The following is a 16,236-nucleotide window of genomic DNA, read 5'->3' as shown; positions in this document are numbered from 1 at the left end:
GCATTTCTAACAGCTAAATCATTGGGTTGATTCCACACATACTGGGGAGGGCAGCCTGGGCACTTGGAAAGTTCCACGGTTTGCAAAAGGTCACCAAGCCTGAGAGGCATTGTTCTGCTCCGGACTCTGAGTTCCCAGATTCTTGCCCCATACAGCTCTGAGCCACCTCTGCCTAAAGCAGTGAAATTCTTCCTACGTAGCCTAAGAAATCTTGTTTTCTTCTGTAATATGGAATATAATTTTGGTCATATCTATTAATTTTCTTAATTCTTAGTTTTTTTCATTAGATGCTTACAAAAGCCCTAGCAGGGCTTTTAAGCATAAAGCAGGTTTTAAGCATAAAAAGCATAAAACCAAATATCTGTATCTGCCCTGTCCAACATGGTAGCCATGAGCCACGTGTGGCTACTAAGCACTAACTGTGGTTAATCTGAACTGAGGAAGTAAGTGTCAGATTTCAAAGATTTACTACAAAAAAAAAAAAAAAGCAAAGTATGTCATCAATAACATACATTACAATAACATACAATAACACTGACTAGGGGCGCCTGGGTGGCGCAGTCGGTTAAGCGTCCGACTTCAGCCAGGTCACGATCTCGCGGTCCGTGAGTTCGAGCCCCGCGTCAGGCTCTGGGCTGATGGCTCGGAGCCTGGAGCCTGTTTCCGATTCTGTGTCTCCCTCTCTCTCTGCCCCTCCCCTGTTCATGCTCTGTCTCTCTCTGTCCCAAAAATAAATAAAAAACGTTGAAAATTTAAAAAAAAAAAAAAAAAAAAAATAACACTGACTACATGTCTCAATGACATTTTTGAGTCACTGCATTAAATGAAATACATTATTAAACTTAATTTCACCTTTATCTTTTTTAAGATTTTTTTATTTGTAAGTACTCTCTAAGTCCAACATGGGATTCAAACTCATGACACTGAGATCAAGAGTTGTATGCTCTACTGACTGAACCAGCCAGGCACCCCCGCCTTTATCTTTTATGTTTCTTAAATCTAGCTACTGAAAAAATTTTAAATTACATATGTGGCTCTCTTTATATTTCTACTGGGCAGTGCTGGTCTATACTATCTGGAATATTTTGTTGTTAGAATAACTATTTGAATTATTCAGTGAGCTTTAAAAACTAATGAACTCCTCCCATGTAAATATTTTAGCATACTCCAAAAATTAAAAAATTTCCATCATCTCTATTACTCAGCCACCAAAAAGAATGAAATCTTGCCTTTTGCAATGATGTGGATGGAGCCAGAGTGTATTATGCTAAGCGAAATAAGACAGAGAAAGACAAATACTGTAAGATTTCACTCATATGTGGAATTTAAGAAACAAAACAGATGAACATACGGGGGAGGAAAGGAAAAATAAAATAAGAGAAAAACAGTGAGGGAGGCAAACCATAAGAGACTCTTAACTAAAGAGAACAAACCGAGGGTTGCTGGAAGGGAGGTGAGGGGATGGGCCAAACAGATAATAGGCATTAAGGAGGGCACCTGTGATGAGCACTGGGTGTTATATGTTAGTAATGAATCACTAAATTCTGCTCCTGAAACCAATACTACACTGTATGTTAACTAACTTGAATTTAAATAAAAGCTTGAAAGAAAAAAGTCAGTTTTATTACTGGCAATGATAAAACTTTACAGCGCACTGCAAAGTCCTACTTACACCACACAGCTTTTGGGTTTCTTTTCCAGGGCTATTTTTTCCAAGTAATGAGATAAATAGTACAATAATGCCATGAGGAAATTGTCAAGATTCTTATTCCTATGGGGAGAGTTAAAAAAGAAAGAAAGAAAGAAAGAAAGAAAGAAAGAAAGAAGAAAGAAAGAAAGAAATGAATGCTGACATATTTCAAATATAAAACTTCTCATAAAAATACATGGGCACATGACATAAGAATAAATAGAAGTACATGTTATCATGCCTATTACACAACTAATTTACCATTTAAAATTCTATCTACTGGGGCACCTGGGTGGCTCAGTTGGTTGAGCATCTGACTTCAGCTCAGGTCACAATCTCATGGTCCATGAGTTTGAACCCCGCGTCGGGCTCTGTGCTGACAGCTCAGAGCCTGGAGGCTGCTTTGGATTCTGTGTCTCCCCCTCTCTCTGACCCTCCCCCATTCATGCTCTGTCTCTCTCTGTCTCAAAAATAAATAAATATTTAAAAAAAATTTTTTAATAAATAAATAAAATAAAATTCTATCTACTGAGGCACCTGGGTCCAACTCTTGATTTCAGCTCAGGTCATGGTCTCATGGTTCCTGAGATCGGATCCCATTCTGATCAGCAAGGAGCCTGCTTAGGATTCTCTCTCTCCCTCTTTCTCTCTGTCCCTCCCCTAGTTGCATAGTACGCTCTTTCTCTCTCAAAAAACACAAACAAACAAAAAAACTTAAAAATTCTGTCTACTATACTATTGAAGATGTAAGAAATCGGATTTTTGTAACCAAAACTTTTTGGGAGGTCACACGCTAAACTATAGTTTTGTTTATTAATTACTTTTCACTTTTAATAAGTTTTTATTATACAAATAATATTTTCCCATTCTTTAAAAAATGTACACAAATGTGTAAAGTAAAAAGTCCTCTCCTCCCTTGCTAGCATCCTACTTCCAAGTGGCAGCCGCTGCTAAGAGTGGCCTGAATCCTTTCTACACTTTCCAAAGCATAGACAATTACATAGAAGGTCTTCCCCCACCAACACACCTACATACACACGCATGAATATATGCCTTAAATTTTTCTTTGGTAGCAAAGAAGATAACGCTGTACACACAAGTCTTTGCAACTTGCTTTTGTCACTTACCTGCTTAGCATGGACCTCTTTCCTTGATACTATGGATCGATTTTCCTCATTCTCTTAAACAGCGGGGTAAAATATTCTATAACTCACAATTTACTTAAGTAGTCCTCTATTGATGGATATGTAGGTCTTTTAGAAATGTTATCAATACTGCTGCAGTAATTGGCCTGATGGCCACATTTCTGAGTAACTTCCTCGGAGTGAAACTGCTAGGGCATAGTGTAGAGCATATTAAAGTTTCATGGTTTTGCTCGAGGAAAAGGTTGCATTGATTCACAATCTGATTTGTTTAAAAACTACTGTGGGATGCATGCAGCAAAGGCAGTCCTACAAGGAAAAATTAGAAGCCTTTGTCTTCTTTCTAAATACTCTTACAAGATTTTTGCTACTTTCTTTCTAGCAAGTGGAAATTCTTACTGACATTCTTTCTTCAACTATACCTTGACAACAGGATGAACGTGAGCACTGCAGATTTTTTTCCCACGACATTAATATGTCCCTGTCCTAGGGTGGGTTCTCCCAGAAACAGACTCTGAGACAAAGACGTGGGATGTGCGCACAGGAAACATCAGTTGTGGGGTAGGGAAGTGAGACAGGAAAGGGAAGGAAGCCCACAAAGGGGGTGGTTAACAAGTTGGTTATCCCCGTGGACAAATGTAGTTCAGTCCTGGCGGGGAAAACTTCTCAGAGTTATCTTGACGGATGAAAGTTAGGATCTTTTTCTACCAACACTCCCTCCTCGCACAGCACTGACCGAAGGGACACTGACTCCCTAGTGCTCCCAGCTTGCCCTGTCGTCGTCGGGAGGAGTGTGCCCCTGTTGTGGAATAAAGCCTAAGGTGTTTGCCACAAACAGCCTTCACTAAATGTAAGGGAACCTGGGAGGGCTGCCAATCGTTGGGAACTTCTCACTGAGCACGCTCAAGTGCGGCACCCTGAGAAGCACCCTCCACCCACAGGCATAGGGAGACACAACGACTTCCGATTTCATATGTGAGGAAACAGGCTTAGAAAGGTCAAGAAGCTTCACCCAGAGTCACACACCTAGTATTTGCTGGGGCTCCAAAAACGGAGAAAATGGGTCTTTAGTAAACGAGTATACCCTCTTACTATTATATAAACATAATGTAGTCTCTATGGGACTCTTGATAACATGCTATCCATTCTCCTTGCCCTAGGGCTTTATTTTGGGCTGCTGTGACTTCCGGCCTCATCGCTTTGGTCTCAGTCTGAGGGGATGGCTTGCACAGAGCCAGTCCCATGCCCTTTCTCCAAAAACCAGATTTGTTCGCCATTTATCAGGCGGAATTACTTTGAACTAAGGATGAAAGATATAAAACTTCTCATGAGCACTACATACCTCATGAATGTTGTAAAGGAACAGATCCGCTGCATCTCATTATCTTGTAGTAAAAACAAAGCAACAACTGAAAGGAACAAAGATGGACAATTGAAAGAGGGACAGAGGGACAGAGGGCGGCCTCAGAGGTTCACCCCCCATACGATATGTGTGGATGATGAACCAGCTACTCACATTTAGCATCATGGAGCGTCACGTTGCCCTGCTGACCTCGCTTCTCTAAGGCTTTAAGTGACTTATCGTCTCTTGAAGCAAGCTTTTTATCCGTCAACCTGTTTTGGAATGTAACAGTGTCTAGCAGTGACTTGAAAGATTTCAACTGTATGTAATTGATCCTGAGATGCATGAGGCTTTTACTATCAAGTAAGGAGAGCCTGAACGTCAAAACCCAAAAATGGGTTTGGTTTAATGTAGGAGAATTTTGGAATGCATTTTATTAAACATTATATTTACCATGCTAGGGTTAGGAGAAATGCACACTACCTGATAGAAAATGTAAATGCCAATTCCATCCAAAACAGATCATTTAGATCATCTATTAAGATCATGTATTTATGGTGGAGCTACCATATTCAGATTAAAAAAAAGAAAAAAGTATAGGGGCGCCTGTGTGGCTCAGTCAGTTGAGTGTCCGACTATTGGTGGGGGCCCAAGTCATGATCCCAGAGTCATGGGATTGAGCCCCGTGTTGGGCTCCACACTGGGCATGATGCCTGTTTGAGATTCTCTCCTTCTCTCCCTCTGCCTCTCCCCTGCTCACTCCTATGCACACTCTTTCTCTAAAATAAAGTAAAAAAAAATTTGTTTAAGTATAAAATGTTGAAAATTTGCTAAGAGCCAAATTATCACCGGGATACATTTACAGGGGCTGGTATAACTCCTCCCACAATTGTCAAATAGGGCATGTTCTTTCCTTAACGGGTATCTGCATTTCAACCTCAGATAATGGGAATGACATTTTCTTAGAGTTTGTAAACACTTGAGTCATTCTGCTAAGAGGTGCTATCAGCAGCACTGCCACAGTTGGGAAGTGAAGGTACCTGTCTGAAGCCGCACCATCAATTTCAGCAAAGTGTATTGCTTTGCCTTTCTTTCCTTTTTCCTTGAGTTCCACTGCAGGTGTAAAACTGTAATAGAAATGAGAAAATTAGGAACCGAACCTTCCCATGAAGACTGATGCTATCACAACAGTAACTCATGGCATCTCAGGACTAGCATATGTCATGAGTGGAGAGTGAGGAGAATCTTGGGCACAGAGGTCCTCAATTCGTGTATTTACATATGGAACAACCATCTAGAAAAAAAGATGAACATTTCAGACTTTATATTCAGCCTCTACGTATCAGCAGCCTCCAGAATACCACCATACACGAAACATTTCATTCTGAAGATGTTGTAGTAACTTCACAAGAAACAGAAAGCTCACAGTAAGTTTGGAGAGATGTTTTTATTTATTGAGCACTTGTGCACCAAGTGCTTTTAGGCACAATCTTAGTCCTCACAGCAATTCTATGATTACTAGTATGATTACTCTAATATTACTCGTATAGCCATTTTTACACATGAGAAAAACTGAAGCTCAGAAAGAGGTAAGTAGCTTGACCAAGATCACTTAGCATGTGTCAGAGCCTGGATTGGGGCCCAGGCTCTCTAGCCTCAGAGCCATGTGCTTACCTACCAGGCAATCCGGCCTCCCGAGCAGCATCTCAGTTGTCACTGCTGTGGACTCTTGTAAGGGCCTTGACTATCTCTTGGGAGGTATCGGGACCCTTTACTTAACTCAGGGTGTCTTAAACTCTATAGTTGTACAAACATTTACTAAGCAGTAATGGGGCTAACAAGGGACCACGACGGAGCAACAAACATATACTATGAGGTCACACTCCGTCACACATTGCTCTGACATTGAAAATAAAATGGTGGGGCGCCTGGGTGGCTCAGTCAGTTGAGCATCCGACTTCGGCTCAGGTCATGATCTCGCGGTCTGTGAGTTCGAGCCTCGCGTCGGGCTCTGTGCAGACAGCTCGGAGCCTGGAGCCTGCTTCAGATTCTGTGTCTCCCTCTCTCTCTGCCCCTCGCCTGCTCATGCTCTCTGTGTCAAAAATAAATAAAACATTTTTTAAAAATTTATTTTTAAAAAGAAAAGAAAAGAAAATGGTGCCTGTTAGAGTCAATGCACAGACCCTTAGGAATATCAGCAAATGCTGAATAGAAAAACCCAGAAAAACATTTTTAAAAAAATTTTTAATGTTTATTTTTGAGAGAGAGAGAGAGAGAGAGAGAGAGAGAGAGAGGGAGACAGCATGAGTAGGGGAGGGGCACAGAGAGAGGCAGACACAGAATCCGAAGCAGGCTCCAAGCTCCCAACTATCAGCACAGAGCCCAATGCAGGCTCGAACTCACAAACTCCGAGATCATGACCTGAGCCAAAGTCAGATGCTCAACTGGCTGAGCTACCCAGGTGCCACCCCCCTCCCCACCCAGAAAAACGTTTTGTAGACCAGCAGGATGTGGTTCCTGCCTTATAGAGTGTGCATTTTCTCAGAGAATTGTGGGGTCTACCAAATACACTGGTTTGGAAACCCACCGTGGATTACGATTTTTATTTTTCCGCCTGAAACAATGCCACAATAACACAACCCAGAAACCTAATCTCTGCCCACAGTTTCTTGTCTTTCTGCTTACGTGTGTAGGTGTAGTAATGGAAGCACATTCCCCCAGACTTTACTCATTCTCTAAAGATGGATATCAATCATATATATTTTCTTTATCTCCCTGTGGACACAACAGTTTTGTGTGTGTTTTTTAACAGTTGGGTGTTTTTGTTTTGTTTTTTGATGCAACAGTTATAAAACAACTTCATCTGAAAATTTTCTGGGATTGATGTTACTCACAAAGTAATTATTTTACAGAAATACCTCTCCATGGGAATAATAAAGTTAATCTGTTTGACTCTGTCTTCTTCCCGGAGTTTCTGCCAACCTCCTAGCAGTGTTCGGGTTGTAGAAGAGGTTAGTTCCTAAAAGCATATACATCGTGTCCCCACAAGGGAATGATTCTTTGCATTTTTCAACTTTTTTTTTTTTTAAAGATAATTGGCACCAGGGGCGCCTGGGTGGCACAGTTCGTTAAGCATCAGACTCTAGGTTTCGGCTCAGGTCATGATTTCACGGGTTCGTGAGTTCAAGCCCCATGTCAGGCTCTGTGCTGGCAGCATGGAGTCTGCTTGTGATTCTCTCTCTCCCTCTGTCTCTGCTCCTCCCCCACTTACACTGTGACTCTCTCAAAATAAATAAGTAAATAAATAAACAAACAAACTTAAAAAAAAAAAAAGACAATTGGTACTGAGCTGGTCAGTGGACGATTTCTAAGGTTTTCATTATTTCTGGTGCTCCTCTTATCCGCGGTCTGCAAGGATTGGGTATGCTGGGAAGGTATGCTGAACTACTGAGGGCGTGGGTGGGTAAAAAGAAATGGAAGAATATCAAATGTTGATGGTGGCTACTGCCAGAAAGAGACAGGGGATCAGAAGGGGCAGAGAGGTGAAATGGTGACGAAGAGATCTACCTTCCAATCTGTATACTTCCATATTATTCGAGTTTTTAAACAAGAACATATTGACTTATTACCTGCATAACTAAGAAAAAGTTGATAGAGGCACATATAAAGAAACACTATATGGTTGATATGTTATATTGACAGACCATTTATTTTTTTCAACGTTTTTTATTTATTTTTGGGACAGAGAGAGACAGAGCATGAATGGGGGAGGGGCAGAGAGAGAGGGAGACACAGAATCGGAAACAGGCTCCAGGCTCCGAGCCATCAGCCCAGAGCCTGACGCGGGGCTCGAACTCACGGACCGCGAGATCGTGACCTGGCCGAAGTCGGACGCTTAACCGACTATGCCACCCAGGCGCCCCGACAGACCATTTAGATAGTCTTTAACAAAATAATCAAATCCCCCAAATATCCTGACATTTTCTAATGGCTCCTTAAAGCCGTTTCTCCTTGCTAGATGCCTTGTGCAGATTAGTACCTCCTTCTTTCATATAACCATCCTAAACAAGGACACAAAGTTTTTTTCACATTTTTCCTTGGATCATCACATGGTTTTCGCCACTTACAAGCCATTGGCTGTTAACTTTCCTACCCCACGCTAAGGAAGTCACAGGTCACCAGCCCTCCCAGGGTTTCTCTTCTCTCTAGAAGAGAAGATAGATATACCCAATAAAACTGCTGTCTCCTGCCCTTTTCTCAGTCTTATCCCTATAATTCAAAGCGTCCTGCCCTATTTGCCTGAGATGATTTGAGATGAGAGCACCTTAAAATAAGACACTGAGTGCCTGTCCTTAGCCAATAGTCTGACATGTACTGCTAAACCTCTAGTCCTTATTCTCTGACCTTCGGACATGCCTTCCCTACTTCACACTTGTCTGAGTGGCATTTCACTTGACTGAAGTCATTCTCTACCTCAGCTAGTGGGAAGGATTTCTCTCTCTTGAGGGCCCTGCTGTAGCTCTACAGGCAGCCTACGCTCACAGTGCATTTGAAATCACTAGGAAGTGTCACTAGTAATAACTAAAAGCTGTCCTTTGAATTGTACCTCTGATTGGCTGCCGAACAGCAGTCTGAGCTCGTTCTGTGCCCTCCCGCGGTCTCCACCTGGCAACCCCGTTAGAATCTGCGCCTTTCTCAGACCACATTTTGTTACATTTCTAATATTACAACATAATCATGTCATTTCCCTTTGCCCTGAAATAAGTGAGGAAAAAAAGAATCTTATTTTCCCCTAGAACCCACCACTAAAATGCAGAGGGTTGGACCACTCTTGGCTTCCACACAAATTAGAGCTCCTCAGTTGGTTATTAGACTCTTCTCTCAGGCCATTATGAAAGATGAGAGAAGTTCAGGCTTCTGGAGGTATAGTTTCCTCAGCTGTATGTCCTCAGGGGAGTCAATGACCTTGGCAAAGACTCATGCAAGCAAGCTGCTGGTTCTCTCCCAGCTGTGAGTAGAAGGGGTAGGACTGCTGACACTAAGTCAGGGAGAAGCCTGCCTCATGGGACAACCCAGAGGTGGCCTGTGAAGAAAGTTATTCCCTCTTTAAGAAATAAGCAATGGGGGTACCTGGGTGGCTCAGTCGGTTGAGCAGCCGACTTGGGCTCAGGTCACGATCTCACAGTCCGTGAGTTCGAGCCCCGCGTCGGGCTCTGTGCTGACAGCTTGGAGCCTGGAGCCTGTTTCAGATTCTGTGTCTCCCTCTCTCTGACCCTCCCCTGTTCATGCTCTGTCTCTCTCTGTCTCAAAAATAAATAAACGTTAAAAAAAAATTAAAAAAAGAAATAAGCAATGGGCATGCATGCTGATGAATTATGCAATACCCTCATTTACTCCTCACAAGGCATTATGATTTCATTTTATAGACAAAGGAACCGATAATTAGCGAGGCTAAGTAACCTGACAAATGATAATCACCTAGCAAGTGGGAGAGCTAGGATTTGAACCCAAGTCTTCCTGCAAACCACTCTTTGAGGTCTCTTCCTTAACTGCCTATTAAGAAATAATGCCTAGGGTACCTGGGTGGCTCAGTCAGTTGAGCGTCCCTCTCTTGATTTCAGCTCAAGTCATGATTCCAGAGCTGTGGGATCAAGTCCTGTTTAAGATTTCCTTCTCTCTCCCTCTACCACCCCCACCCCTACTCGTGCATTTGCGTGCTCTCTCTCTCTCTCTCAAAAAAAAAAAAAAAAAAAAAAAGAAATAATGATCATCCTTTCCCTACCCATTACTGTGTGTCCATTTCTTGTGTGGAGGTTATGGATATCCTGTTTTATTCTGATACAGTTATCCCTCTCGGGGTACTGCCAGTGACAGAGACAGCAAGGTCTTCTCTGAAGGGTAAGATTTCCAATGCCACAGGAGGAAGTCAAACTTTCACTCTTCACAGATGACACGATACTCTATATGGAAAACCCAAGATTCCACCAAAACCTGCTAGAACTGATCCATGAATTCTGCAAAGTCCCAGGATATAAAATCAATACACAGAAATCAGTTGCATTCCTATACACCAATAATGAAGCAACAGAAAGAGAAATCAAGGAATCAATCCCATTTATAATTGCACCAAAACCCATAAAATACCTAGGAATAAACTTACCCAAAGAGGTGAAAAATCTATACATTGAAAACTGTGGACAAAAAAAAAAAAAAAAAAAAAAAAAACAACTATGGAAAGTTTATGAAAAACCTGAAGACAACACACACAAAAAAAAATGAAAAATATTCCATGCTCCTGGATTGGAAGAACAAATATTGTTAAAATGTCAATACTACCCAAAGCAATCTACATATTCAATGCAATCCCTATCAAAATAACACCAGCATTCTTCACAGAGCTAGAACAAACAATCCTAAATTTGTATGGAACCACAAAAGACCCTGAATAGCTAAAGCAATCCTGAAAAAGAAAACCAAAGCTGGAGGCATCACAATCCTGGACTTCAAGCTGTATTACAAAGCTGTAATCCTCAAGACAGGATGGTACTTGCACAAAAACAGACACTCAGATCAATGGAACAAAATAGAGAACCCAGAAATGGACCCACAAACGTATGGCCAACTAACCTTTGACAAAGCAGGAAAGAATATCCAATGGAATAAAGACAGTCTCTTCCCCAAATGATGCTGGGAAAACTGGACAGCAACATGCAGAAAAATGAACCTGGACCACTTTCTTACACCATACACAAAAATAAACTCAAAATGGATGAAAGACCTAAACATAAGACAGGAAGCCATCAAAATCCTAGAGGAGAAAGCAGGCAAAAACCTCTTTGACCTCAGCTGCAGCAACTTCTTACTCAACATATCTCCATGTTGCTAGAGAAACCAAAGCAAAAATGAACTATTGGGACCTCATCAAAATAAAAAGCTTCCGCACAGAGAAGGAAACAATCAGCAAAAGTAAAAGGCAACCAACGGAATGGGAGAAGATATTTGCAAAGGACGTATCAGAAAAAGGGTTAGGATCCAAAATCTATAGAGAACTTATCAAACTCAACACCCAAAAAACAAATAATCTAGTGAAGAAATGGACAAAAGACATGAATAGACACTTCTCCAAAGACATCCAGATGGCCAACCGACATATGAAAAAATGCTCAACATCACTCATCATCAGGGAAATACAAATCAAAACCACAATGAGATATCACCTCACACCTGTCAGAATGGCTAACATTAACAACTCAGGCAACAACAGATGTTGGTGAGGATACGGAGAAAGAGGATCTCTTTTGCACGGCTGGTGGGAATGCAAGCCGGTACAGCCACTCTGGAAAACAGTATGGTGGTTCCTCAAAAAATTAAAAATAGAACTACCTTACAACCCAGCAATTGCACTACTAGATATTTATCCAAGGGATACAGGTGTGCTGTTTCCAAGGGACACATGCACCCCCATGTTTATAGCAGCACTATCAACAATAGCCAAAGTATGGAAAGAGCCCAAATGTCCATTGGTGTAGGAATGGATAAAGAAGATGTGGTGTGTGTGTGTGTGTGTGTGTGTGTGTGTGTGTGTGTGTGTGATGGAGTATTACTCAGCAATCAAAAAGAATGAACTCTTGCCATTTGCAACTATGTGGATGGAACTAGAGGGTATTATGCTAAGTGAAATCGGTCAGAGAAAGACAAATATCACATGATTTCACTCATATGAGGACTTTAAGATACAAAACAGATGAACATAAGGGAAGGGAAGCAAAAATAAAATGAAAACAGAGAGGGGGACAAGGCAAAAGAGACTCTTAAATATAGAGAACAGAGGGTTGCTGGAGGGGTTGTAGGAGGGGGGATAGGCTAAATGGGTAAGGAGCATTAAGGAAGACACTTGTTGGGATGAGCACTGGCTGTTATACCTAGGGGATGAATCACTGGAATCTACTCCTGAAATCCTTGTTGTACTATATGCTAACTAACTTGGATGTAAATTTAAAAATTAATTAATTAATTAATTTTAAAAAAAGATTTCCAGTGCCACTCATTCAGGAAAGAAGCCAGGAACTGAAAGGTTGAGAAGAGTAGATACCTGAATGCAAATTGAATATATGATGATATAAAGAAATTACCATTTCCATTTGTAAATGCATAAACAGTAAGGTTTATTTTTTAAGAGAGTGCTTATTTTTTGAGATAAAGACTGAGATATTTATAGATGAAATGATACGATGTCTGGAATTTGCTTAAAAATAATCAAGAGGTGGAGTAGATGGGTGTGGATGATATGAAGTGGATCTTAATTTGGTGACTGTTCATGCTGCATCATGGGAATGTTGGAGTTCATTATACCCTTCTCCCACTTTTGTATATCCTTGAAATCTTCCATTACAAAAAGTTTTTTGGGGGCACCTGGGTGGCTCAGTCGGTTGAGCGTGGGACTTCAGCTCAGGTCATGACCTCGCACCTCTTGAGTTTGAGCCCCACGTCGGGCTTTGTGCTGACAGTTCAGAGCCTGGAGCCTGCTTTGGGTCATGTGTCTCCATCTCTCTCTGCCCCCTGCCCCCCCTCGTGCTCTGTCCTGCTCTCTTTCAAAAATAAACATTTAAAAAAAGTTTAAAAAAATTGTTTTAGTGTTTATTTAGGTATTTTGAGAGAGAGACAGAGAGAGCAAGCAGGGAAGGGGCAGAGAGAGAGGGAGAGAGAATCCCAAGCAATCTCCATACTGTCAGAGCAGAGCGTTACATGGGGCTCAAGCCCATGAACCATGAGATTACAACCCGAGCCAAAATCAACAGTCAGATGCTTAACCAACTGAGACACCCAGGCACCTCTCTTCCCATACAAAAAGTTTCAAATGTTACATTTACCTAAAAAAACTTTAATAACGCTGTAAGAAAAAAAAAACTAGCAAAATCAGACTTGCAAGGATTTTAGTTATCGGAGTTACCAGTCACACTGAAAATCAGTTTGAAATATACTGCAAATTAATTTCATTTACAAAGAATGTCAGTAAGTAAAAAGTATGGTCCACGTTCATCAAAAAAGAGAGGACTGAGATGGCCTTTAAATATACATGAAGATTGAGAAAAGAACATTTTGGCACTTAAAATTTCTACCCACATTATCTGGTGTTGTAACATGTATTTAACTTGTATTTTGACTCCATTATCGTGGCGGGCTAATCCCAAAGCTCTTTCTGTCCTTCTCACTGTCTATCTCACACTCACTGAGTGTGATATTTTGGGAGCTAGACAACAGAATTTTGTGACATATTTGCAGACAAAAAAACTGAGATCACCACTTTGGAAATGACAAACTACTCAGCAATACCGAAACAAACATTCTATAAAATGTAAAATTTGATTTTTTAAATTATTGTTTAATTGCCATCAAATGTCGTTTTACCTATGATGTAACTATAAACTACATCTGCTTAGCCTCTCCTGACCTCCAGCCCCATTTGTCCAACAGCCTAAGAGACATGTGCATGTGAACGTGTCATAGTAACCTCAGGCACATTAGTTTTGTCTGTTATTCTGTATACAGGAGAAGGGCAATCGCAGCCACCCCATCACCCAAGAGAGACACTGGCAGTCAGCCTAAGCACCTCCTCTCCCTCTCCCTTCACATCTTATCCATTCTATCCAAAATCCTGTCAGTTCCAGCTCTTAAGTATTTCTTGGTCCTGTACCCTTCTCTCTATTCCTCCTAACGTGGACTTCGTGCCGACTCATGGTTTCGTACCTGGGCAGCTATCTGTAAACCTCCCACAGCTAGCTTTTAAACTGGTCCCCTGCCTCTAGCCTTCCTCTACTTGAATCTAGTTGGTGTATTGAAATATTCAATAAACATCTGGTGAGGGCCTACTCTGTGAAGTTCTACAGACAGCTCCTTCAAGGGACACAAAGATGAATAAGACAGTTCCTGCCACTGAGGGGCTTACAGTCTAAAGGAGGGAGACACTGTCTATGGCGGGAAGGGCTCTGGCATCAGACAAACTGTGGTTCAAAATGTCAATTTTGCTACTTACTGGCTGTAGGACTTTGGTTCAATTGCTCAGTCTCCTGAGCCTTATTTCTTCACCTCTAAAATGGAGATAATAATGCTCACTTTCCATGGCTGTTTAAGAATCAGAAAAAATGCAAATGTCGGGCACATAATAGGCACACAGCACGGCAGACAGTGGCTAGTATTATTAGTTTAGTTATGCACTTAATAGAGTCAGTATTTTCTCAATGGAGATTTTTTTCTAATTTAATAATTTTACCTTGTAGAATTGGCTGTCTATTGCGCAGCAAGTATAATACGGTCCCGTTAATGTACAATTATATTTCTATAACTCAAAGAGGCAATTTTATAAAGCAGTTAAGAGTATGTACCCTGAGCCAAACAGACCTAGATTTCAATCATCTTAGTCACCTGTGAGCTGTGTGATTTGGCCAAGTCACTTAGTTTTCCTCCAATTGCTTAACCCTTTGACTTCAGTTTCTTCATCTGTAAAACTGGATGAACATGCAGCTTTTTGAAACGGTTGGCAAACTGATTAGCACAGTGTCTGGTCCATAGGAAGCAGCTGATAAATTTATCAGAAAATGATATCTGGACGGCTGCTCACCAAAATGGTTTTCTCTAGATGGTTGGATTTCAGCAGGTATTTATTTTGCTCATTATATTCTTCTGTATTGCTTGAATTTTTTTTTTTTTTTTTTTTACTCCGGGCACATGCAATTTTTATAAAAGCTACAATAAAGTTTTAATAAAATTTACCTTCTGAATTCAAGAGTTCTGGTTTCATCTTTCCAGTACCACATCCCTAATCGTAATCCCAATTGCTGTAAAATGAAATGATTGCAGCAAATATAATTAAAAACTCAATTTACAATACACATGGCATAATGAGCTTTTAACAATTCCCACTAGCCGCTCTTTATTCAATAAAGATGTAGTATCTTCAAGTGTTGTGGGGTTGGTTTGTTTTTATCTTGAAGCCAGGATTTTACCCATCTTGTTTTCAGATGTAGTTTCGGTAGAAAAGAAAGAAGAGAGAAATAAGGGAAAGAGGAGGAAAAGGAAGGGAAGGAAGGAAACTTCACTTAGCCTGCACTACTGTCGCAAGGCTCATCATAGCAACTGACCGATGAACTGCGACTCAGACCACAATAAACTGATGCCTAGGGCAGCCTCAACAGAGGAGTTAAGACACTCATAACAGGCAGGGGAGCCTGCTCGAACCGACCCCGCCCAGAGGAAGTAGGCAAAGAACCAGCTTACTTTTTCAGTAGTGGTAGCTTCCAACCCACCAGCCTTTTCTTTCCGCGGATCGCACCCCCCGAGCAGGACAGCTTCCTGCGCAGGAAGGCTATTTCTTTTGCAACCAACAAATTAGAGGTGGTGAGGTGGAACTTTCATAAACATCTAAATATCCCGGTGAGGAGCCAGGATTCAACTCTGCCCTTTGGCCGAGTACACCTCCATAGTTTGGGTTTCGTAGGCACAGCTGCCCACATCTCTGAGTGCCGCTCGGCCGGAGCTGAGTCGGGGTGGAGGGCGCCCCGGGAGCTGCGGGCCGGGAGGAGGCGGCAGGGCCGGCCTGCCCCTGCCTCGGGAGTGGGGGCGACCAAGGAAGGCTGCGCTTACCTCCGGCGAGGAAGCCCCCTGTCCCTCTGCCCGCTTCCTCCGGGAATAAAGCTCCGGCACCGTCACCTGATGCATGGCCTCTCCCAGCCAGCCCCTCACTGTCGCCCAGGCAACTGCGCGCTCGCGCTGGGCAACCGTGGCCGCAGGGCGGAGGGCGGAGGGGGGCGGGGACCCTGCTTCCGCCGCGGGCTCAGCTGACGCAGCGGGCGGGCAGAGAGGCCGCGGCGCTGCGAGGCTGCGCACGCGGTGCGGGAGGCGCCTCCGCCCGGTCCGGCCCTCGCGGGGCTCCGTCTACTTTCTACCTTTGCCGTGGCGCCTTTTTGGCGTATCCGTGGTGTAGCTGCCCAGGGGTTATTTCTGCAGGGGTCGATTCTACCTGGCCTTCCAGCTGTGAGGCAAAGCACTGAATTGTCTTCGTTCGT

General features: G+C 42.3%; 1 protein-coding gene across 9 annotated transcripts in view; it reads right to left on the bottom strand.

The window, feature by feature from the left end:
• Positions 1 to 15,985, bottom strand: part of PPP1R36 (protein phosphatase 1 regulatory subunit 36) — a 47,371-nt gene extending 31,386 nt beyond the window's left edge. For 4 of the 9 annotated variants that reach the window (XM_060620043.3, XM_060620047.3, XM_060620046.2 and 1 more), the window contains exons 1-6: positions 15,815 to 15,985; positions 14,945 to 15,009; positions 5,215 to 5,301; positions 4,349 to 4,446; positions 4,175 to 4,241; positions 1,673 to 1,771 (exon numbers count right to left, since the gene is read on the bottom strand). In XM_060620043.3, the coding sequence (XP_060476026.2) occupies positions 1,673 to 1,771; positions 4,175 to 4,241; positions 4,349 to 4,446; positions 5,215 to 5,301; positions 14,945 to 15,009; positions 15,815 to 15,889 (491 nt within the window). In that variant the 5' untranslated portion in view covers positions 15,890 to 15,985. Of the gene's footprint in view, positions 1 to 1,672; positions 1,772 to 4,174; positions 4,242 to 4,348; positions 4,447 to 5,214; positions 5,302 to 14,944; positions 15,010 to 15,814 lie in introns of those variants that run through there. The other 5 variants (XM_060620040.3, XM_060620041.3, XM_060620044.3 and 2 more) reach the window with 5 other exon arrangements.
• Between the last annotated feature and the right edge of the window lie 251 nt (positions 15,986 to 16,236).

This window comes from Panthera onca, chromosome B3 (genome assembly GCF_046562875.1).
Source record: "Panthera onca isolate mPanOnc1 chromosome B3, mPanOnc1 haplotype 2, whole genome shotgun sequence".
NCBI lineage: Eukaryota > Metazoa > Chordata > Mammalia > Carnivora > Felidae > Panthera > Panthera onca.
The sequence above is the reverse complement of the archived record's forward strand: the minus strand, read 5'-3'. Positions and strand labels throughout refer to the sequence as shown.